We start from the raw sequence: 25,080 nt of genomic DNA, 5'->3' as shown, positions 1-25,080 counted from the left end.
CTCCCACTGACCCGCCCACGACTTGGGGAGAAGACAAGAGGGCAAACTCTTGCACTGCACTGCGTGATTTGTCTCCTGAAAACAGTTAAGAACAGAATGGGACAGACCCGGATGTCTGAGTGGGCCTGAGCCGCTGGCTTTACAGATGGGGAGGTCCCCCAGAGGCTGGGAGCTGGCCGGGGTCAAGCAGTTAGTAAGCTATCTGCTAACTCATGAAGAGACAAAACCCAGAAATGATTTATGCCGCTGAGCCAGAGCCGCCAGGAAGGCTAAAACAGAGGCAAACAAAAAGTTCTATATCCTTCATTCATCTGAAGAGTCAATTTCCAAAGCGCCTCCTTCGGCTCACATCTCTCAAGGAAAGCGCCAGCAGCAATCTGTTACCACCAGGGGGCACCAAGGAATCCAAAATAGCTGTCATTTCTCTGCAAAGAGCCGGGATCAAATCAGGTGGTTCAGAGAACTTACAGGTGTCTTCTGGAAATCCACGGCAGTGCAACTTGAGCCAAATTCCACACCCCAGGGAGTGCTCCTACCCGCCCCCGCCAGTCACACCCACTCTCCAGTATTATCCATACCGTTTCTGATACACACCATTTGGAATTCACTTTTTTGATCATGAAGGGCAGCTGGTATCTAAAGTGAGAACTGTAAGTGAACTTGTATGTCCTCGATCGTTCTACCACCGGTAGCCAAGTGAAAACTAACCAGTGTCGATCTCTGAGTTTTATTTTGTTCTGTCATAAGATGGGAGTAGAAACACTTACTGAACCCTTACCCTACACATCTCCTGACAGCTGTACAAGGCGGGAAGGACACCCCTATTTTACAGATAACAAGATGGGCACAGAGACAACACTGTAAACTGACTATACTACAGTAAAAAAAAAAAAAGCAAACAACAAAAAAATTATACTGTGTGCAAAAAATTGGCACAACATTGTAAACTGACTATACTACAATTTTAATGATGATGATGATGATGATAGAAACAGAGAAAGTCAAGTGACTTGGTCGCGATCACACCAGCTAGGACGTGGCGAGCTGGGATCCAAACTCAGCCAGTTTGGCTCAGAGGCTGTGAGTGTCTCTTCTTCTGAAATGAAGGACGGCAGCAAAAGTTAGTGCCCAGAGTTAGCCCGGCCCCAATAGCCTGACCAGGCGCCCTGCAGTGTCTCTGGGCCTTTAAAAGTGCTGTTCACAAGCTAATACTTGGCCTGTGCACCTGTGCCCACGGGAGTGTGCGGGTGTGAGGCACGCAGTGTTGTGGGTCACCTGGGGGCCGGGTGCCCCTGGCAGCCTGGCAGAGCCCCCTTCCCCACCCCCTGCCTCCTGCCCCTCGCAGAGGGCAGCCCCAGGGCCCCATCCCATCCCCCCAGCTGCCCTGCAGCCCTGCGAGGTGCCGGTGCCCCTCGTTTCACACATGTGGCTTTGAAGGTCTGGCCGATTCTTTCTTCCCTCCTTCTTTGAATCTCCCTGCAACCCATCACCCCAAAACAAGAGGCAAATTCCTCCTCCCACAAGAGCTGGCAGGAGGACCATCTCCCCTCTGAGTAACTCCATTAAGAACCTTGCACGTCGGACAAAAGAACTTGCTGGCAGTAAGATTTGCCATTGTACCCGAGGTCACCGGGAAGGACACACACAGTTGGAAAGAGTCGGAGGCTGGGAGGAAAGCCGGGAAACGGGAGGAGCCGAGTCCGGGAGCGATGTCGGCGGAGGGAGCCTGGACCGGGTGGGAGGGAGCCCTGCTGAGGGCTGAAGGGGCCATGGATGCAGAGCCAAGGGTGCCAGGTGTTCCGAGATGACCTTGAGTTCAGTTTTTCAGCCACTATCAGTCACACCCTGCTAGTTTTAGTGCAAAAATCCTGGTTATCTTCTGGGCAGGTTCTAGATGGGGGGAGTCTGAAAGCGGGGCTGGCGGCCCGGGATGCGCCTGGTGCCAGGCGCGCGTCTCTCACACAATCTCTCGGGCTTCTCCCTAAAACTGGAGCTCTGAGTTTTGATAACCAGTAAGAGCAAGAGCCAATCCCCTTTACCAACAAGGTGCACGACCTGAAATCGGCCTGAATTACTTCTAGAAAGTGAAGCCTGTTCCCTGCAGAGAGAGGAGCTAGCCGTCTGCTCGCCGCCAGGCGCACCTTGTCCAAACTGCACGGCGGCCTGGCCGCCCGCTGCCCGCCCCCCCCCCCCCCCCGCAGACGCGCAGAGGCCACACAGCTGAGATCCTAACTCACTCACCAGCCCCTACGCCCACCCTGTTTCGAGGATCTTCTGTGGGGAAGAGGGGGTGTCAAGGCCAGGAAGACGAGGTCTCTCCATGTTTCTTGCTCCACTGGTGGCGGAACTATAAGAAAGTGAGTCAAGTTGTTTGATTTTTGATTGACAAGGAGTCGGAGGGTCCTCCCCAGATGGGAGGGGGTGGGCCTGCACGTCCCAGACTACTGGCATGAAGTGTCTCCTGCAGCAGACTCCACGACAAACCATGAGATTGGCAGTCAGATAACTGTGGAAAATGCTATAAGGTTAAGTTTAAAAATTTTTCCTACAGATGTCTCAAAGCAGTTGTACACTAGTGGGCATTTTAAAAAACTCCAGGGGTAGGAAGCTGAGGTTTGGAAAAGTCCCTTGTCCCAGACCTGCACCCCAGCCCTCCCACCCGCTGGCCGGAAACCTTGGGCCAGTTGTGCCACTTTCTAAACCACGGTCTTTCATCAGTAGAGTGATGCGACTGTCATGCAGTGACCTCTTAGGGGGGCCTCTACCGTGGCTTCAGATGTGCTTCTGTGGAAACCCTGTTCTCACGCCAGTGCTGGCAAAGCATCGCCTAGGACCAGCTGCCTGCTCCTCAGAGCCTCTGTCCCTCATCTGCGAAATAGGGCTGACAGCACTTGGGCCCAGGAGAGCTGAGAATTAAAAGTCATGGATTTAGACGTTTGGCACACAAAGAGCACCCCAGAAGTGAGCTCACCCTCTCAGTTTCCACCCTGGCTCTAGCCTTGAGAGTCCTGACTCTGGGAGGTTGCTTAATTTTCCAGCCTTCACCCACCTCAGTGTACACCACCCTGAGAGAGCTACGTGGGAACACAGTGGGTGCAGGAAAGAAAGGGCCATTCAAACATGAAGCGATGCTCTTTCCTGTCTCCTCTCCAGGATGGTGTCCTGGCAGCTCGTGGCCCTGGGATGCGCTCCCTCTGGCTGGACCAGTCTCTGGGCTCCGCCCACATCCTTCATGTCCATTTCCGCTTTTCTATCTCTACATGCCCACCGCTCCATCTGAAACGTACCCCCTCCCAACTACCCAGTTCTGCCCAAAGTCCTCCCCTGTTCCCAGGGCCAATTCAAGCCTCAACTCTCCCATCGGGCCCTCCCCTTGAATCTTTTGCCAACATCCACCTGCCCCATGCTCTCATCTCCTCTTTGCTCTCCAAGGCTGGGGAAGAAGCCACAAGAGGGAAAAGCGAACACACACATGAAAGAAACAGTCTTGCAGGCCTGCGGCCTCCCTGGCTGTGGTGTCTTTCTGCAAGGCCCCTGTATGGGGATGACAGCGGAAGATGAATTCTCAGAAGCAGGGGGACTTCTGCGCTGCACCACAACCTTGAGCCTCTTCAGCAAGTGTGCCCAGAAAGGCAGATAATAGAGCTTTTCAGCGGCTGCCAGGGCAAGCCTGATCGCCAAAGGGGTCCTGCTTGCCACGACTGGTTCCAGCGAGGGGCCTCACTCAGCCCCTTCTCTGTGTGACTGCAGCTGACGTCCGAGACACGGCTCGGTTCTCAGCCCAGCCTCTGGTCCCCAAGGTGAACAAGCAAAATCATAAAACCCTTCTCTACCCTTTTCCTGCAGGGTTTGACCTGTAAGAAGTGGCCACTCCCCAGGAGAGCCAGGGCTCTGTTTTAATACAGAAGCGTCCACTCCTAACTCAGCTGTGACCGCTGGACACAGGACGCCGTCTCCCGGGGCTCCCGCCCCTCTAGCTCCCTTCCACACCCCTCCTTCTCCCTAAGTGTAGGGGCATCGTTCCCCCTTGAGGCTTCTGTGCTCTTCCTGATTCTAGATGAGGTCCCTGAACCATCTCGGTCTCCTTGGCTTCAAGTGCTCCCTGTGTGCTCAGCACCACCGGGTAGGTGTCACTGGCCTTGCTCTGCAGGCTCACGGGCCTCGTGCCACCAGGACTCACTGTTTATCTCATCAATGCCTCGAAGCCTGGTCCCAAACAACACCAAGGATCTCACCCTGCCCCATCCTGTACTCCCTGTTCACCAATGATACCACCATCACTCAGCGGGGGAGGGCAGAAATGCTGCATCCTTCTGGACTTCCTCTCTCCCTCATCCCACCTCCTCACCGGCTCCAAGTCTTGTGGATTACATCTCTCAAGTGCTCCAGGGAAATCCATTCCTCCACCCACTGCCACTGGTCCAGCTGTACCTCCTCATGACTGGCATAGGTCATTTTCGCAGTGTTCAAACCCCTCTGCAGGCCTCCCGCCCTCTCTCCTTACTCTGTTGCCAGACAGATCTTTCTAAACCATAAACTAGAAACTTTATCACATCAGCCCCTCCCATCAAAATTCTGTGGAGTCCCCTCTGTGCTGGCTGAATAAGAACCCCCGAGATGTCCATGTCCTAATCTCCAGGACCTGTGGACATTACGTTTTATGGCAAGAGGGACTATGCAGATGTGATTAACTCAAGATACTGAGTTGGGGAGATGTTCCTGGATTATCCCGGTGGCTCCGTGTCATCACCAGCATCCTTATCAGCAAAGTGAAGGAGGAATCAGAGTCAGACAAGACCATGTGATTCTGGAAGCCGAGAATGATGTGAGACCTCGGAAGATGGAGCAGGCCATGAGCCAAGAAAGACGGGCAACCAGCAGAGGCTGAAAAAGGCAAGAAACAGGTTCTTCCCTTGAGCCTCCGGAAGGAGCCAGCCCGGAGGACACCTTGACTTGACCCCACTGAATCTGACTTCGGACTTTTGTCCTCCTGAGCTGTAAGACAATAAATTAAGCTACTACCATGGCGGGAATTTGTTATAGCAGCCATGGTAAACTAATACACTCCATAAAATTTCCAACAGAATCCACTCTAGAATGACACAAGGTTCTCCTGTCTGATCTGACCGCTCTCTCTCCAGCCCTTTCCCTCTCTGTTCCATGCACAGAGGGCTCCAATAGTATAAAATCCTTTGCTTTTGTTCCAGAAAGACGCCACTCTTTCACACCTCTGTGCCACAGCTGGCCCTGCTCTCTAGACTACCTTTCCCCCATGTTGCACTTAGCCCAGGGCCAGGAAGGGCTTAGCTCCCCTGGGAAACCCGCCTGCTCCACTTTATCTGCCACTAAGGCTAATTCCCCAGTCCGGGTGAGGAGACCCTCTGCTCTGTTTCTGTGTCACTCTGGCTTCTCTCTACTGTGGCCTTGTAAGAAATTCCTCAGTTAAGAAAAAGGCATCAGGGAGATTCTGTTTCCAAGTTAGATGAAGTAAGCACACTCCACCCTGCCCCTCCCACTAAATGCAGCTGTACAGCTCAGACAGAGCAGCTGTTTGAGGGCTCTTGAAAGTAAATAGTAGCAATCGGATAGGAGAGAAAGCCAGAGTCTGAAATGCCACTGAGGTGAGTTTGATGGCTGGCACCCCCTGCCCGACCTGGAAATGGGCACCAGGGCTCAAACAGAGAAAAGTCTGGTATGAGACTTTTAGAACTGGCCCGAGGAAGAGGAAAGGGACTTGAAACACTCAGGAGTGGTGGGAAGTCTCCCATGTAATTACTTTTCTTTTTTCCATTTTCTTATGTGCCAAAAGAAATGACCACTGAAATTAGAAAATATTTTGAACTGAATGAAAATGAAAACACAACACATAGTTATGAAAGTGGCCATCAATGCTAATCCCTTGGACATGAAAAAGAGAATAAAGGAATATTATGAGCAATTCCATAGCCATAAATTTGATATCTCAGGTGAAATGGACCGATTACTTGTAAGACACAAAGATGAAGGACTTGTACTAAAATTCACACAAAGAGGATCATCTGGATTTGAAGTCTATCTGTCAAAGATTGAATCAATAATTAATAACATTCCAAAAGAGCACCAGGCCCAGCTTATTTCACGGACAAATTCTACCAAACATTTAAGGAGGCAATTCTCCACAATCTCTCCCAGAAGACAGACTCAGAGGGAATATTTCCTAACTGATCCTATGAGGCCAGCATTTCCCTGATATGAAAACCAGAAAAAGACATCACAAGAAAGGAAAACTACAGACCAATATCTCTTCTGAATAGAGATGTAAAAGTCCTCAACAAAACATTAGCAAATCGAATCTGACAACGTATTAATAAACATTATACACCACAACCAGGTGGAGATTTATCCCGAGTATGCAAAGCTGGTTCAACATTTGAAAATCAATTAATGTAATCCATCCATCAACAGGCTAAAGAAAAATCACATGATCATATCAATAGATGCAGAAATAGCATTTGACAAAATCCAACATCCAATCATGATGAAAACTCTCAACAAAGTAGGGTTGGGGGAAATGGTGAGAAGCCGGATGCTTTCCCCCTAAGATTGGAAACAAATTAAGAATGCTCCCTCTGACCACTCCTATTCAACACTGTACTGGAAGTCCTAGCTAATGCAATAAGACAAGAAAAGGAAATAAAAAGCAAACAGATTGAAAAGCATGAAATACATCTGTCTTAGTCTGCAGACAACATGATAGTCTATGTAGAAAATTCTAAGAAATTTACAGAAAAAGCTCCTAGGACTAATAAGTGAGTTCAGCAAGGTAACAAGATACAAGCTCAATACACAATAACCCATTGTCACAATCATTAGGATGACTCTTAACAAAAAGATGGAAAATGAAAAATGCTGGCAAAGATGTAGAAAAATTAGAACTCTTGTGCATTTGTTGCTGGGAATGTAAAATGGTGCAGCCACTGTGGAAAACAGTAGTTCTCAAAAAATTAAAGATGGACTCACCATATGATCCAGAAATTCCACTTCTAAGAAAGAATTGGAAAAGAAAGAAAGATATCTCCTAATTGTTAGCATTCACTCCACATTACAGATCCCAACACACACCCTCATGCCTACCCTAGGCAACCTCTAGTCTACTTTCTGTCTCTATAGATTTGCCTATTCTGGACATTTTCTGTAAAGGGAATCAAACATCAGATTGTCTTTTGTGACTGGCTCCTGTCACTAGGCATATATTTGAGATTCATCTATGTTGTATTTGTCAATAACTTTTGTTGTTGAGCAGAATTCCATTCTATAGATACGACACAATTTATTTATCCTATCAATTGCTGATGAGTCATTCACAATTTTGGACTATTATAAACAAAGCTGCTTTGATTATTCAGGTACAAGTCTTTGTGTGGATGTAAACTTTCATTTCTCTTAGATAAATACATAGGAGTGGAATTGCTGGGTTATGCGGTAATCCTATGTTTAACATTTTGAGGAACCCCCAAACTGTTTTCCCAAGTGGCTGCTCCATTTTCCAATCCTACCAGGAACGTGTAAGGGTTCCAACCTGTCTACATCCTCACCAACACCTGTTTTTATCTATATTTTTCATTATTGTCATGCTAGTGGGTGAGAAGTGGCATCTCATGGTGATTTTGCTTTGCATTTTCCTACTGAGTAGTGATACAGAGCAAACTCTGATGTGTCTGTTGGACACTTGTACACCATCTTTGGAGAAATGTCTATTTAAATCCTTTGGCTACTTTAAATTTGGGGCTATTCGTGTTTTATCATTGAGTTGTAAGGCTTGTCTATATACATTCTGCTACTATTGTTGTACACAGTGTGTCTATAAATATTATAAGCTCACTGACACATTGTTATAACTATTACTTTATACAATTTTTCATCTTTTTAAAAAGCTGAGAGAAGTATATATTTATAGAGTTTGTTATATTAACCTTCTTATTTATCATTTCTGATTCTCTTCATTTCCTTCCATGGACCTGAGTTATGTCTGATAACCTCCAAAACAGCTTTATTCCCAATCACCTTTGTACCATTCCTGTCAAATATCTTGCACGTCTATAGGTCATAGAGACCCACTAATACAATAATATACAGATTATTTTCTGCAATTGCTTTCTCAACAGTTAAGAGAAAAAAGAAGGAGAAATATGCAATTGTCACCATCTCTTACCTAGACAGTTACCTTTACTGGCATTCTCTGTTTATTTATGTAGATTTGAATTATTCTCTGGTGTTATCTGCTCTCAGCCTGAAGTATTTCTTGTAAGGCAGATTGGCTAGCAACAAATTCTTTCCATTTTTCTGTATCTGAGAATGACTTTATCTTACCTTCGCCTCTCCTTCTGGTACTCCCATTATGCATATATTGATGCACTTCATTGTGTCCAGCATTTCTCTGAAGCTCTGTTCATTTTTCTTCATTTTCCCCCTCTCTTCTTCAGATTGTATGATCTTTATTATTCTATCTTCAAGCCCATTAATTCTTCTCCTGGCTCAAATCTATTGTTCAGCCCCTCAAGTAAAATTTTCATTTTGGTTATTGTACTTTTCAACTCCAGAATTTCCACTGGCTAATGTTTATGTTTTCTGTATCTTCATTGATATTTTCTATTTGGTGAGACACTTATTACATCTTCCTTAAATTCTTTATGCATGGTTTCCTGATGTTCTTTGAACATCTTTATAATAGCTGAAGTCTTTGTCTGCCCACGCCACCATCTACACCCCTTCAACGTGTTTCTATTGCTTGCTTTTCTCCCCCTGTGTGTGGTTCACACTTTCCTACTTCTTTGCATGTCTTGCATTTTTTATTTTTTCACTGTTCTTGTCAAAAACTGGACAGTTCAGATAATATATTGTGGCAATTCTGGATATTAATACTGCCCCCCAGGGTGTTGATGTTGTTTTTGTTGTTTGGTCAATTGTGGGGGGGGGAGTTGTTTTTGTTTTGTTTTGTTTTTTTAGTGACTTGACTGAGCTAATCTGCAAAGTCTATTTCCTCACAGTGCGGAGCCTCTGATATCCCTCTTCAGGATTTTTTCCTTCTTATTTTTCTCTTTTTAGCAGGTAACCTAGGGATTATCCCTTGGCCAGTCTGAGCCACTTATTGGCCAATGGTTGTGCTTAAGTCTCTGTGACTTGTTAGATGCTTACCCTTTATAGGGTTAATGAACAGAAATTTCAATTAAATAGAGTCTGGAGACCAGAAGTGGGACCTCTCATGCCCTTGTGATGATAGTCGAGCCCAACAAGAAGAGCCGCCTTCTATCCTGACACCCCAGCCAATGAAAAGCCATGGACTCTTTGTTTACTGTAGCCCCTCCACAACTTCCTCTCCCCTCTATAAAAGCGTTCTCCTTTTCCTGCCATGCAGGGACTTGCATGTGGCTCACCATGCTTGCAGACCCCAGATTGCACTTCTCTGCTGATCCCAAATAAACCCAACTTTGCTGGAGAAATGTCTAGCAGTCTGCATGTTGCAGGTCAACCCTTTACCATTAGATGTGTATATAGCTTGGAAGGTGCTATTACAGTTCAGGGAGTTTAAAGTTGGACAGTTTGGTCCAGTTTTAGCCGGGGCCAGTAGTTCCCTCTCTGATCATTCCTGAGAGGGTGCAGCCTTGTGTAGGAATACAGTCTTCCAGAATTCCAGTGATGTGTGTGGTTTTATCTTAAAGCATGACCTCCTAGGAGTCGTGCCTGGACAAGAATTGATTATTGCTCAGCCTTTCAGCCAGTGTTTGGTCACAGGATCTTCTAGGCCCCTTTTGCCACTGAGGCTTCTGCCGTGTGTCGACAGGTCTGTGTGTGGCTTGGAGAATGCTCCCACACCTGCCCGCAGCCTGCTCTGGTGGCCCCTGCGTGGCTGCACTGAGCAGTGTACACACCCTTCCCAACTCCCAGGGCTGCTGTGATCTCAGAAGGACTCTTCTCAGCTGCATCTGCTAAACTTTTCCTTGTTCTGCCATTTGCTCATTTTCTGAACCTGCATTACTCAAACCCCACACTCTTCAAGGAAAGGACTGGCCCTTGACTGGCTCTTGGGAGATAACCTCAGAGCTCGTGGAATACCCTGCCTGGTAAGAGTGTCTGCCCTATGCTGTCGGCAGCATTTTACAGGTGAGAAGACTGAATCAGCTTAAGTGATGTGTCCGGAGTGGCCCATTTACACCACGGCGCTCATCTTGCTCAACCTGCTTCCCTTCCCCATCTGTTGTTTTGAACTTTTGTATGAGATTCCCCCCCAGCAGACCCCGGCCCCAGCCTTGGCATGGGTGTGGGGAGCCAGAGAGTCCTTGTGTATGAAGGTGTTGAGCGGGAAAGGCCAGGCCAGGGCTGTGACACGGCCCCAGGGAACCCAACGAACCAGACAGGCGTGGCACCTGCCAGGTGAACCATGATGGGAGTTCCCGGACCTGGGTACATCAAGCTTCCAGAGGGAGGCAGCTTCCTCCCTGAAACCTGAGAAGCTCCTTGGCCTGTTCTGGAGGCAGACTCATGATCCCCAGGGAAGCAGAGTTTGCTCTGAGCCCAGGAGAGCAACGAATCTTTTGATATTCTCCCTCTGGGTGCCATGGCTTTGCCCTTTTCCCACTAAGCCCTCTTCTGTCCTGCTCCTGGGCTCTGGGAAGGGTGTAGACCCGCAGCCTTGAGAAGCGGTGGCCTCCTGTGCCCCTCAGTCCTCGCCCCGGGTCTCAGCACACCCACAGCTGATGTCACCCCTCCTGGCTCTCTGCTGCCATCAGGAAATGTCTGGGATTAATGCATCCTGGACCTTCTCTGCTTCCAGACTTCTCCCTTGCACATCCCCACTCACATCTAGGCGTCTCCTGAGACGTTCACATTCCCAGCACAGCCCTCACCAATTCTTTGCCTTGGTCCATGTTGTCCCCGCCTCCTACACAGGCTCTGCCAGCTCACTCCTTGGTTCTCCCCCCGGACATCCTGAATCTGTGCAGGGGCACAGGGCCCTCACCTAATGTTCCCCACACGCCTGGCTCCTCGGGAGTCTCCCCCCACCCCAGCAGGGCTGACCACGTCCTCTCCTGGGTTCCCCAGTACCTGCAGCTTCTTGTCCTCTCTCTGACCGCCACTGGGGCGAGCTGTTGCTGACATTGTTGTTGTGACTGTTGGGGACCTGCCTGTCTCCACGGCTGGACTACCAGCTCTTGCAGGGGGAGCGGGTCTCAGCCCCTCCAGGACTCCAGCCCCGGCACAGGGCCTCCCACAGGGCAGCTGCTCAAAAAACCCGTGAATGAAAATTGTGAGGTTGGGGAAATCTGTCTCTCTTATTATAAAAATGACATCTGTGATAACAAAATAGCTACACATGAAGCGCTCACCGTGAGACCCGTGCCTTACAGACATTATTTCATCTTAAAATGAGGCAGGTGTTCTTTGTCTGCAGGTATCCTTACTGAAGCTCGGAACAGCTACTTGCCCGAGCCACTAAGAGGTGGTATTTGAATTTGGGAAGGTCTTTCTGACTCCCCATCTCAGGGTGCAGGAACATCAACTAGTGATGGCTCATGTGAGCCTTGCCGGATCTTGGAGACTGGCAGAACAAGCCTTCAGGTCCCCACGATTCCTGCGGACCGTGTCCACGGGGCCCCGAGAGGGTGGGCGACTCCTCTAGGTCACTGATGAGTGGGTGGCGGCAGCAGTCGGGAGATTACGGTAGCTGTGCGTCCAGATGAATGACGCGCGCTGCTTCTTCACGTGACCACGCGGCACCGGCTCCGGGCTCCGAGCTGCCGCCCCCGCGGCCCCGCCCCATCCTCTTGGGCCGGAGGCAGTGCCCCGCCGGCCGGCTACCCCTCCAAGGCCTGGCTGCCCATTCAGCTCCTTCCCGGCCGAGTGGTGGGGCCGGCCCTCCTCTCACGCAGCAGAGGAAGTTTCCCGAGCCGAAGGAACTGCTCCCGGCTTCTGGCTTGGAACACATTCCTGCTCACAGTTCTGGCTGTGTCTTCAGCGGGGAACAGCCTTCCTTTCCCCGAGAAGACAGAGCTGCCTGAGAAACAGCGCTGCGCAATTCACCAATGCAGACCAGCGCTGGCGGGGGCGCTGGCGGGGGCGGGTGGGGCGCGTCGCAGGCTCTCCTCCCAACAGGGAAACCGGGAGCCACAGAGCAGCTCGTTCCCCTGACCGGTGGCTGCCAGACTGAAGCCTGTCACCATCGGCAGTTGGGCTCTGATTCGTGCTCTCTGCATTTCCCAGGTCACGCCTCCCCCCCACCCCCGGCCCCCCAACCCCCAATGCCACCAGCCCGGAAAAAGGCACGAGCTGACCTCTGGTCATGGAGACTGTCTCATTGAAGCTTCAGTCGGTACCCACCTTTCTCCACGTGCAAGCACACCTGCACCTCTGGAGCAGTCAGCACACACAAAGCTGGAGAGCCTCACCTCCCCCCACTCTCTCTGCAGTCCTGTGCGCGCGGGGTTGGGGGGCTCTTAGCAGGGGGGTCACCGCTGTCCTGCTGCACACAGACCTACTCAGAGGAACCGAGAGAACTGCTTGTGGTGGGAACGTGGCCGTGGCAGCCCCGGGCTGTGTGCAGGAGGCCCTGCACCTGGGGGTCCCAGGCTGCCCTTCAGGCTCGTGATGGGCCGGGAGCGCATCACACCTGCGCAGGGAAGGGGCTCCTCCCTCGGACACAGCCAGTGCCCCACAGGCGCACACGCATGCCAGAGGCCGCGGATATCCCCAGAACGTCATCAGAAAGTGTCCCACTGGAAAGCCTAGATTGCTGGCACCTGCCCAGTTTGGTGGGAAAGCAAAGGTATTGGTGTTGGGTCTCATTCCATGGCCACCCCTCTGCTCACCATCCCGGAGGTTTGAGTTGCTTCATCTACCCAATGAGGCTTCTATTATGAGGGTCGCCTGCCTGCCTGCTGCTGCCACACCCTGCTAGGGACTCTGCCATTCCTACAGCCCGTCCCCTCTGCCCACTGGGCTTCACCGTGTGACCGTTGTGGACCAGAGGGAGAGAGACATTGGGCCAGTTTGGACAATCTGGAGCTGGGGACCAAATCAAGAGCTGGGGACCAAATCAAGAGCCACCAGGTGTGTTGGCTGTGGCAATAGATCAGCTAGCGGCAGGGGACAGGATCTGGGGGTCCCAGGACCAGCCTCGTAGGAGGAGAGAAGGACCAGCTCCAAGAGAAAAGCAGTCCTTGAATGTGATGACCCGTGACTGGCTGGCCCAGCTCTCCAGGCAGACACACAGAGGCCACCTCCCTGAGCCTGCTCCCTGAGGTGTCCTGAGAGGTGACTCCACCTGCACGAAGGGGACTCAGCGGACGCTGCTCTGTCCATCAGGCACAAAAACCTGCCGGTAACAAACATGCTTCTAGAAGACACGATGCAGGTGGCTCCTGGGCCTGGTGGGAACCTCTATGAGAATGTTGGGGAATCCTTCCTTCCTCCCTTGGAGACTTGTCCCTCTGTCCCTGCATGTCACTCTGAGGATGTCCTGGATGCGGGGGTTTCTTCAGGAGCCCCCGATGGACCAGGGTGCCCCATCTGGTAGTCATAGGCCTCCCAGGTTGGGGCTGGGGCTGGGGCCTTGCGGAGATGCACATACTGCGTTTTCTGGCCACGTGGGAGGTTTACAACAGTCCTGTCGCCACAGTGCACAGATGCCACTAAGTTAAGGAGAGCTTTCAAGAGGGAAAAGGAAGTCACTTTTAAGTAGGCACATCAGTTATAAATGCACCTTGATTTTAAAAGTACAAAGCTGCTTTTTGAAAAGTACACCTTAAGCTCCAGAAAAGGTGGACTGTTGCCGTGCCTCTAGGGGACCGTTTGAGGTGGGCCTCCCCCTAGGTCCTGTGGCAGGAAGGTGGCCCAGACAGCCCTCTGGGGTGATCCCAGGAGCAGGTGGCTCCTGTACCCCCGTCTGACAGCTTGGAGCAGAACTGCCTTTATGAACAGTAAAAGGCGTGACCCTCCAAATAGGGCACAGCCTTCCTGCCCGTCTCGGTGCCCCTCTGACACAACACTGGACATGACACTGGCCACATGACAGAGTGTCCTCTCCCAAGGCCCCCGTGGCAAGCCAGAGCGTCCCCAGATCCTAGGGCTCTCCAGCCACTCTTCAGGGGCTGCTCCACCAAGTAGGCACTGGACCCATCTTAGAAAGAAACAAACACTCCTGCTCTGCTAAAGGCCACACAGAGGGGGACAGGGAAAGCCACAGATCTGAAGGGAGGGGCAGGGAGGTGCTGCTGGGCTGGGGTCCTCAGTGCCCCTCCCAGCCGGCCCTCAATGTCCTGAGTCATTTGCACGGAGGAGTCCCTGCTCCCACCTGGCCTCTCCCACACCTGTGGTCTCCACTTGGCCAATCAGTGGTGCCCAGAGGTGACCTGCCACATGTATCCCTTCCGGAGGCTCAGCTCCCTCCCCGTTCCTGAGACCAGGGCTGGGGGAGGAGGACGTGTGTGGAGGGTGAGAGCCACGGGTCCAGGTGCAGGGAGGGGAGGTGGAGCTGGGCGCCACAGGGGTGGGGTCCCATCAGCTGTCCTTTCAGGGCTGCCCGCCCATCCTCCGTGTCTTACTCATCACCCTTCGGGTGGAGGCTGCGTCTTCTCCAAGCCAGCATTTTCCCTGGTGAATCCTCTCCTGACGTTTCATAAACTCCAGGCTCACAGAGAGAGATGGAACTGGGGCAACCCCCGAAGGGCATGAGCGCCCACCTCGGGGTCTAGTCCTCCGAGGGGCCTCACTGTTGAAGACTCAAGGTCCTCGGGCCATGCAGTTTACACATGTGAGCTCACTGACTGTCACGATCTGACAGAGGACCATCATTAAGCCCCTTTTACAGAGAAACTGGGGATTTGAGTGACCGAGCCACACCCCACGGGCAGTTAGGATTCGTGGCGCCGCCACGTCCACCATGGTGCGGGAAACCTCCTCTGCCTTACGAGGGCTCCCACATCTCCCTGTGGCTTTCCTGGTTGAGGAATTCCACCTCCAGGTGGGATAGAGGCAGGGTCCCGACTTCCCCGGTCAGCTCTGCAGTGCCAGGTGAGGCTAGCTGCCTGGGTGGGCAGGGGAGAACGGGCTTCTGGGGGCCGGAGCTGGCTGGGTGGGGGTGGCGGAGGTCAGGGAGGGGCTCAGAGCACCCGCCCTGCTGGACTCAGCAAGTCAGGAACACCTGCAGGGCTCTGAGCCGTGGTCTCCTGCAGCATCACAGTCACCCCCGGGCTTCTCCCGAGTACCTGCCTGGGCCCCCTTGGAGAGCTGGGTCACCGGGGCCAGGAGGGGTGTGGGCACATATCTGTAAACACGGCTCACAGGGTGGGCCATGCACGGACTCACTTCCAACGAGCAAGAAGGACACAGCGGCCACAACAGGCAGAGCCAGCCTGACGTCATAGTGGAGCCTGGTGTCCTCCTGTGGAGCGTGAACAGCGGCACGGAACATCACCGGCAGGCACGGCACCCGGGGCGGTGCTGGAGCCCCTCTGGGTTCACGGGTGTCCTGGCCACCCAGACCAAGCAGCCCGTGCTGGCTGCCCTGGGCACCAGAAGGCTGCAGCTCCACTGATCCCGGATCAGCCTCAGACTAGTCATTCCTCCCCCCCGGGTGAGATTCACCCAATCACGGAGCTGCTCCTGCTTGCTTACAGCATCCCGGCTTCCTTAAACCTCCCCAGACCCACTTCCCCAGGCCAGCTCCTGCAGCAAGTCCTTTCTGGCCGCCTCACGGAGCTGCAAGGAGGCACTGCCACTGCCAGGGGCCCGGCACTGAGATGGGCTGACTCTCACCCGATGATCAAGCTCCCCAGGCCCCACATACGCCTCTTACAGGACCAGCCAGAACCGACACACCGTCAACAAGCTCGTTCTAAGGACGCATGAACGGAAGAAGCCAGAATCGCCTTGTCTCTACTTTAGACAGAGCCTCTACCTCACTTGCCCGGCTGCCGACCCAGAACCACTGTAGCCTCTGTACCTGCGGCACTCAGGAAGGGGGTGCAGAAAGCAAGGGGGGGTTTTCTAAGAAGGAGGAAGGCTCTGAGAGGGTCCGGCCAAGAGATCTCAGGCCAGTTCCGCCAGGGAGAGACCCTGCTCCGTGGAGCTGTAATTGTGCGGTGAACTGGACGCACCGGAGGTGCCGCCAGAGGGTTCTGACACGTGTGCCCACCTTGAAGCTCTCGCCCCAGACAAGACAGTGAACGTGTCCTCCCGCTCTCCGGCCCCCACCTGCCCCCACGCCCCTGATGAGCCCTCTCTCACTACAGACCCATCAGCATTGCCTGGAATTTTAGATAAATGCAACCATGCAGCATTCTGGCTGCTCTATTCAGCCTCATTCTCCGGAGAGTCACCCGGGCTGGGATGGGTCCCAGCAGGTCACCCCTCTCTATTGCTGAGCGGTACTCCATGGTACTCCACTCAGCTGTTTTCCACTTTCTCACAAGTTTCAGTCTTCCAGGACTTGGCTTCTCCCAGGGCCGCACTGACTGTTCTGTGAAAACGCACCTCGTGCCCATATCTGGGGCTGCGCCTGCGGTGGCAGCCTGAGCAGCACCCTCGCGTGGCCCCGTGTCAGAGATGCGTTTCCACTCACCTCCACTGGTTCCAGGGATAAATATTTGTTTAGGGGCAGAGAGGAGTAGAGATGGGGAAGGAATGCCCAAGAGAGAAGTAAGCTGTTGAGTGCTCCCTCTGCGCTGGGCGACCTGTGTGCTTTTCCAGGCTTTTATTGTTGCTTAACTTTCACAACACCCCTGGGCGGCGGGGAGGCACGAAGGAAGGTGCCCCGGCCCTGCTCCAAGACAATCAGTGCTCAGGCTCAGGAAATCTTCACCTCATTGGCTGAAAGCTGCCAGGAGGGACAAATTCACTCATTTGGGACACACATGGCGAACGGCCAAGGCACTCAGGGGTGGCCTGGGGGGGACTGGATTGACAGCATCACACTGCTGGGGTTCAGCCACGGTCACATCCAGTGGGCAGGGGCTGTGTCCCCTGGGAAGGGATACAACAGGGCAGTGAGAAGTCTGCAGGACCCCGTGCGCTCGGGCCTAGCTGCCCTTTAGTCCAGAGGAGCCCCGAGAATGGCCCTGTCCCAGTGGGTCTGTACTGTCGTACTTCTCAGCCCGGTCGTGCATTGGAGTCACTTGTGAGTTAGGAACCAGTGCCCTGGCCCCAGCCCTGAATTCTGAGCCACTCAGTCTGTGCAGCTGGTGACTGTGACGTGCAGCTGTGCTGAGAGATGTGGCCTCGGGTCCCAGGCATGCAGGATCCTAGCTTCACCCATCTGGGCCATCCGCTCACCCATCATTTGTGCTTCAAAGTCATCTTCTTGTCATTGATTTAACCAGATGCCACTGAGCATGGCTTTCTCTGGATCCTGGATGTCACCTTCCTATCTGCAGTGTGGCCAGGCTCCCAGACAGGTCGGAGCCCCACAGGCCAGACCAGCCCCTCCCTCCTCTTCCCTGATCCCCACCAGCTCTGCCACGGACAAGTGTGTGACAACCAGAAAAGGATTTCTCTGTTTCTTCTACCCTACTTCCTGTCCGTGCTTAGTGGGTCACCATGTGGTCAATTTTTAAATCATGTCATATATGATACATGAAGGCCAAAATAGATTTATATATCTTATGAAATAATAATAAAATGAGCACCCATGAATCTACCTCCTGGTATTAGGCATGGTGAGTTTTGAATTCACACACCGATTAATTAGTAAGTACCCGGGAAGCACCGTTTTCTCTCTGCTGTGGGATTTTCATATGACATATGTGAGGCACAGGACGGCATGTTTTTGTGTCACTGTCTGGGGCAGAGCACCTGTGGGAGTAAATGGAAAAGCTGGGAACTCGGGGAAAATGGAAATTATAATGTGGAGCCATGGCATCTTCTAAGAACAGTACGAAATAGAAATATACAGTCAGCTGATCCTTAATAAAGGTGCATGTAGTGAACATGTGCGTGGTTATAATCCAGTGGGCTCCTATGACTGAAGGAAGCTGCGCTGCGAAGACAGCAAAGAGGAGGGAAGGAGGCATCAAGGAAGACTTCCTGGAGGAGGTGATGTGGCACGGCAGCACCCCAGGGCAGGGCAGGGCAGGGCAGGGCAGCCTGTGAGCGTGGAGGCACCTCCCAACCCCTGACCTGTGGTACATGAGTCACAAGACAAGGAGCAGCAGGGCCTCACGGGCAGCACCCTCCCCACCCTCAGAGCGCTCGCACTGGGCACCCAGGAGGGTCCAGGAGCCGGGCAATAAACCTCACAAGCTTACAACTGGCAGGGAGGAGACTGCCCACTTTAGAGATGAGGACATCATGAAAGGACTCCTGAAAGACAGCACTTCTCATGAGCACAGGGACACCACCCAGTTGGACCTGGCAGGAGGGGCAAACAAAACATTTGGGGCCAGCAAGCCCTACCCGGCACCAAGAGCGAATTCAAACCCAGCTTCTCCCTGAGGGTGTAAACAGTGGCTGGCGTCTCAGGCTGGCTCTGAAAGGGCTGGGTCTGCAGCAAGCAGTGGGGAACACTGTCACGGGCTGGTGGCCGGGGGGAGGACAGGCACCCAGGGTGGGGAAGCTGGGCCCCCTCGGCCCAGAGAGCTAGGCTGAGCCTGGCCCAAGCTTGGAGAGAAGGTTGTGGAAATCCATGTCTCTGAACCATCAACGCTGGCCGGGCTGCTTAGACACCCTGGATCATGCGCCCCTTTGGGGCTCTGACCAGGCCCAGGTTTTACTTCTGCAAGTCGATTCATTTACAGCACGACGGGCAGAGGAGAGTCCAGCGTGCTGGGGAAACAGCAGCCCCGGGGAGGTGCTGAGGGCCTCTGGGCAGGCATCTGAGTCCCACAGCTGGCCTGGCCTGCCCACTCTGCCCTCTCCTCTCTCCGTCATCCCCAGGGACAGCCTCTCCATGACCTCTCACGGGGCAGGGTCTTGGTGGCCTCAGGTGCCTGTTGTGACCTTTAGCCAGAAGAGCTGGAGCATGTTGGCGACCCTTTAGCAAACGTCCCTGGGGGCTGGGGTGCACACCCCTCACCCCAAGGCTGGGAGGCTGAGTGAGGCCCGGTGGGGCTTGTCCTTAGTTGTGGCGGGGAGGCATTTGCTGCCTTCCTGACCAGCATCTGAACAGCAATCCTGACTCACAGGAAGAGGGGGTCCCAGGACCGTTGGGAAACTGGGCCCCAACCATCTTGGAAACAGAATAGGGGCCGATTTCCTTCCTTCCCGCCCTCCAGAGGGCAGCTCGGCTCAGCTCCAGCCAGGACCCTGGATCTTGAGCACAGACCTAAGGCCTACAAGACAGAGGTGGAGGGTACTCTCAGAGAGGAGCGGAGGTGGCCACAGGCAGCCTCAGCAGCTGGCTTGTCCAGCAGGACCGACTCTGCCCCACCTCTCTGGGCCCTGGGAGCTACCCCACACCCTGCCAAGACAGCTCTCTTTTTTCATTTAACTAGAGTCCATTTTTGCCTTTTGCAACCAAGAGCCTTCACTAGAAAAGAAATTGGTACTAGGGTGATTGTAGGTAACAGAGCCTGTGAGAAAGCAGGAGAGGAATGCTGGGATTGCTTAAGCCATCAATTTTTTAAATGATTTTTTAAAAGCAGTCTAGTTTTATTTATTTTGTGGGGGGAGATAATTAGTTTATTTATTTATTTACTTATTTAATGGAAGTACTGGGGATTGAACCCAGGACCTTGTGCATGCTAGGCATGTGCTCTACCACTGAGCTTACCCTCCCCTCTGCTTAATCCACCAATTTGAGGCCAAAGGCAAAGAAAATATATTGGGCATTAAGTTCTGGAACTCTGGCATCTCGGTGCCTGCATGGTGAAGCCTTAATTATAGCAGCCGTGGCTGAGTGTCTTGGAGGGAAAAGTGACTCGTGCTGCAAAGCCTGAGTGAAAGACATGAAGATGTCCGGTACTGTGGGGTAAGTGTGTTGCTTCTGAATTCCCAGGATTCTTGACTGCACAGAAAGTGGTGTTTTCTCTTTTGCAGCCACAGGCCTGAGATACCCCTGAACCAAGACTGAGTCCATCAGTCTATGGGTTGGTGAGTCATGAAGCTAGCTGAATGGATTGCTTCCCTGCTCCTTGAATGAACGTCAGAGCATCGTTGAGAACAGACGGAGACCCCAGTCTTAGGAATGGGCATCTGTCAAGGCGTTCACAGACCCTCTGCTTCCAGAGCCCGTGATCACCTTGCCCTGTACAGCGAGGCCAGTCCTCCTCACGTCCACCCCTGCCCCTTCCTGGCCTCGAGGACAAAAAGTAGAATCAGATCCCCGCACGGCCGTGGGAATCAATGACCCACTCAAACTATCCAGGAAAAGGCTCACGTTTCAGAAAATGATTACATGGTCAACAGGTATGGGCCGGAACCTGGGGAAATGTGGGGGCTGGACTGTGACAGACTCTGACCTCTGAGGGGAGAGCATCGCTGGGACCAGGGTGAATGTGTGGACATGGGGGCCTCGCCCGTTCTAGGGGCCACAAGCTGTCTCCGGCAGCCAGTGTGTGTTCCCGCAGGTGGCCTGTTGCTTGACTAAAACCTCAGCTTGATACCAACTTCCTGTGAAATGGAAGTGAAAAGGCGGACGTTCCTTGAAGGAATCCAGATGTCTGAAGGGGCAGAGTGTTGGAGTGGATTTATTAATGGTAACCTGCTCGCCACCCCCAACTGTGTCTCCAGTAGAATGAAACAGACATGCCCTGTCCCCAAGGCACAGAGAAATACTGTGGCGGGAAGAATCTCAATATCTTGGAAAATTGCCCTAAAAGTCATTCTCTATCAGCTGGAGATGCTAATGAGAAATGCTTCCTGGGTGGCAAATGGGAGTGGTGCGGGCTGGCCCAGCAGAGGGTGAGAAGCAGCATTCAGGTCTCAGAAGCCGAAGTCTCTGGCATCGACTGATATCATGAGGCTGCCAGGACCAGAATGAACGGGCAACATCAGAGGGGTCCTACTGGACTTGGCTAATATTGATAAAAATGTAATAACAAAATTTTTAACCGGATCTGGTACACAGAAGGCGCTTGGCGTGCCTAGAACAGTGTCTGGCAGCTAGTAGGTGCTTGATAAGCATTTGTTGATGAAACTCCACTGCCCCGCACCTCATTTGCAGGCTTGAGTCAACAGACCTCAAGCTCCTTCGATGAAGAGGAGGCTGGTTACTTGTAACAACATCCTAAACAAACAGCACTGTGAATCTTCCAAAAACTCCCGTGCAGAGAAACACCTAGACCATCTGGAAATTACTGAACACTGGCTCTGAGCTAACAATGTTCCTGGAGGTGCAGGATGTCACCACAGCCCACACTGGGATCGAGGATCTGCGGGAGGTGGGAGACATGGCAGGTCATATAGGGAGGCTGGCCATGCACCCACCTCATGCTAGCCCATTGGAATCCTGAATCTGTCCTCCAGAGATTTCCCTGGCTCCTGGGTGTTCAGATGGCAAAGACACGCTCAGTTTGCAGTAGAAACTCCACCCAGGTTCCTTCACCGGTGATGTGGAGACTGCTGTGGTAGGAAGGGCTACCTGGAAGCCCCTGGAACACCCCTTCCCTCCAAAATAGGGACTCAGAAGTCGTACTTCATCCCTGGCGGCTAAGGAATCACCAGCCTAGAAGCCCCCACTGTAGCTCTATTCGACTTCCCAGCTTGGCTTGTTCAGAGGGCAGGGGGCTCTGAAGGACACCAGTGGACTGTTTCAGGGCCTGTGCTGTCCCACGGGTGACCTCCTAAGTGGAACAACTCTGTTACGGTTCTTGGCCATTGACTTGGTGTAAAATGTGCCTCTGTGTGTGTGTGTTTCCTCTCTCAGCACCCAGGGATGAGCAGAAGTGGGCTGCCTTCCCCATGACAAGCAGCATAGCTTCACCGCGCTGCTTCAAGGCTTCGCTGATTCTGTGCCATGATCTCGTGCGCAGAGACCTTGACCCTTCCGCCCCAGAGGACCTCATGCTGGTCTAGGGCACCACCCTGACTTGGAGAACAGCGAGTAGCAAGGTACCCTAACGTGTACCAGAGTGTGGGGCATAAACTCCATGAATCAGCGGACCTTCCACTTCCGTGAAGCCTCTGGGCAGGCTGCAGAAGTAACCACTTGTCCAGAACGTTTGGGGACAGCCCTTTGATAGCAAAAGCCACATTGCCGGATGGACACCTGGATGTTTGAAGTGACTTACTTCCTCCTTGGGTGGGCTGCTCCAAAGCATCTGCTGGGTGATCCCAAAGGCAGTGAGCAGGCTCTCTGCTCTCCCTGCATTGCAAAGGGCTCTGTCACATGGCTGTCACACCTCCTGGTTACCACAGTGCCCTGAGTGCCCAGGGCAGAGCAAGCCCCAACAGAAGTCTCAGCTGGGGCCTGGGGTTTGAGGGGCTGTTCTTGCTCCCAAGACTTGGTGGGGACTGTGTGTGTCTCTGTTATCAGAGTCTGACTGTGGGGCCCCAGTGAGCTGAGTCCCCTAGGATGAAGCAGCGTTCTTGATCAAGCAAGCAACCATCGCCGAGTGGTCCATACGGGTCCAGGCCCAGGAGGGATCAGGAGGTGGTTCCCTTCACCTCCCACTCCTGTGGCCTCACAGGATGGCCCTTATGACCAGTGTCTGAAGGGAGAGCACGTGTGAATGGCGTTTACAGGTAACTCTGCGAGATACACCTGTACAGCCAGAAGTGGACTGCCAAGGCGTTCAGGGCCCTTCCTAAGGGTGGCTCTGCGGGGCAGGAAAAAGGGACATCCTCTGGCATGCACATTTGGTCGTCTCCATGGTGTGCACACCGAGAGGCCTGGGTGTCTCAGGACCTCCAGGTACCCTAGCGTCGGCATCAAAGGCTGGGGACAAGGAGAGGTGCAAAGGTCTCTGGGGACAGGCTGGAAATGTGAGGGCAGTGTATCCCATGAGAATATCTTCCCAAAGGCCCCCTTTCAAAGAGGCTCCCAGTCAGCAGGTGGGCAAGGTGGTCGCCCTGGGATGTGCAGTGACCTCTTCCGCAGCAGCAGCTGCCTGATCCCCCAGCTCCTGATTCTGCCCGACAGACTTCCCCTCACCGAGGTTACTGGCATAGATAAGGACCAACATCCCGGGCTCACTGCTCTACAAACACATGTTCCTTCTGTCATAAGACCCACAACCACCTTGAAAGGTGCAGAATTATGGTCCACATTTTTCAAGTCAGAAAACCAAAGACGAGGCGGTTACATGACTGCCCCAAGATTGTACAGCTTGTTAGAAACAGAATCAGAATTCAGAAGGGGTGGGGGGTGTCTGTGTGTTCTGAGCCACATATCTGACACCTGCCAGGTTGCCCTGTTCTCACAGGCTTCTCCTGCACCCAGCAGTGTAAGTTCCTGAAGGCTCCGCCCCTCTCCCCTCCTGACGTTTGTGCGCATGTAATTATCGCTGGGGATATGAGCTGATTCACAGGCTGCTCTTCCAGACTGGCGGAGGAACAGGCTGAGGGCAGGGCTCTGACAGGTCCGGCCCTGGGTCACTGGTTTCTTGTCACTTCCCCCAGAGCTCTCAGAGCCACAGAACTCCACCTGGACCTGCAGTCTGCACTTTGAGGAGAAGGTGGCCTTGCAGCCAGACAGAGCAGCTCCTCCTCCCACCAGGGACAGCGCCACTCTCTGGCCGTGGCCCCAGGCACAGCTGCCCACTCCAGGACCTGTCACTCCAGCAACACTTCCCTGCCTCTGTTTTACGCAGTTGGTCGCAGTCAGAGCCAACCCCACCCCACCTCCCACCACCTTCCCAGGTTGCTCACATGGGGAGGTGGAGCTCGGCACTCTGCAGCCGGTTACCCTCTGACAGCGCCCTGGAGCTTACTGCTCTCCATGGGGCCCCATCCGGGCACGGGAGGCAGAGATGCCCCCAAGGGAGCGGGTTCCACTGCCTCTAGTGAGTCGTCCAGGAATTCGAACCTGGGGAGAGGCACCCCTCGCGTAGAAGTCTAACACTCCCCAGGTTCCTGTTCCCCTGTTCCCACTTAAATACCCCATTCTCAGAACGGCGCCCCAACCCCGTTGGTATGCTCCCTCGGTACCTCAGGTACTCTCAGCCCGAGTAATCACAGTATCAACCACTTTCTGGGCACCTGCTGGCCCAGGCACAAGCCTTCCTTCTCGGAACCTGCGGTCCTGAGCTGAGGGGTCGAGGCTGCCGCGTGCCCTGCGTGCCGAGGGCGAGCAGGTGCCGGGGAGGCCCGGGGCTGCCGTCCAGCCGGCCTCCGACGGCCACCTCTCCTTCCCCATATTCCGGGTGGCCAGGCTCCTGGTCTCCAAGTCGGCACGTCGGAAAGTTGGGGGCGGCAAGGAGCGCCCGGGGTGCCCCCCCCACCTACCCGGTGCCCAGCGGTCGGCCCGGGGCGCAGCGGCGCGCGCCCGCTGCTCTGCTCCCCGCGCGCGATCAGACGCCGCCCAGCGCGGATCGCCGGGCCCGGGACGCAGCCTCTCACCTTGAAGAAGCTCCGGAGGAAGTGCAGGACGCCGAGCATGGTGGTCCGCCCGCAGCACGGAGCGCCGCGCGCCGCGGAGCCCGAATCCCGGAACGCCGCCGCGCGCCCCGCCCCCGGCCCGCCCCCGGCCGCCCAGACGCCCCGCCTCCCCGCGCCGGGCCGCGACCCGAGACCCGCAGACGCACGCCCGAGCTGCCCACGGCCACGGCCCGGCCCGCGCCCCGGGGAGTTCCGGGGGGACCGGGAGCCTCGGAGAGTTTAGTAAGAAAGAACGTGTGAACCCGCGCCCCGCACATCTCAGCAAACACCTCGCAACGCGGGTATCTGCGCCCTACACGGCGCGCGCCCCGGTCCCTCAAGACCGCATCCCTGCCTCTCTCCTTCTGCTTGAGAGCTTTGCTTTCGAACTTTTGAGAACTTTCAGAGCATTTGCCCGGCATTCTCAGTTGCCACTTGAAGAAACTGTGTCCCAGAGACGCTTAGCAAGGCGTCTGCGCTCACGCACCTGCTGAAAGGCGAGTATGACTGGAGTCCCTAGAGCCGAAATCTGGGTCCAGAACCCACTCTCGCTCCCCTCTCTCCCAGGTGTGTTCCTGCAGGTGGAGAGTCGTCCCT

General features: G+C 53.7%; 1 protein-coding gene across 2 annotated transcripts in view; it reads right to left on the bottom strand.

Annotated features, from left to right (window-relative positions):
• Positions 1-24,574, bottom strand: part of ARHGEF4 (Rho guanine nucleotide exchange factor 4) — a 200,017-nt gene extending 175,443 nt beyond the window's left edge. For both annotated transcript variants that reach the window (XM_072960762.1, XM_072960763.1), the window contains exon 1: positions 24,466-24,574. In XM_072960762.1, coding sequence (XP_072816863.1) covers positions 24,466-24,504 — 39 coding nt within the window. In that variant the 5' untranslated portion in view covers positions 24,505-24,574. The remainder of the gene's footprint in view (positions 1-24,465) is intronic.
• Between the last annotated feature and the right edge of the window lie 506 nt (positions 24,575-25,080).

The sequence above is a fragment of the Vicugna pacos genome, chromosome 5, assembly GCF_048564905.1.
Source record: "Vicugna pacos chromosome 5, VicPac4, whole genome shotgun sequence".
NCBI classification, from domain to species: Eukaryota; Metazoa; Chordata; class Mammalia; order Artiodactyla; family Camelidae; genus Vicugna; species Vicugna pacos.
Note: the sequence above shows the minus strand (reverse complement) of the source record. Positions and strands in the feature narration are given on the sequence as shown.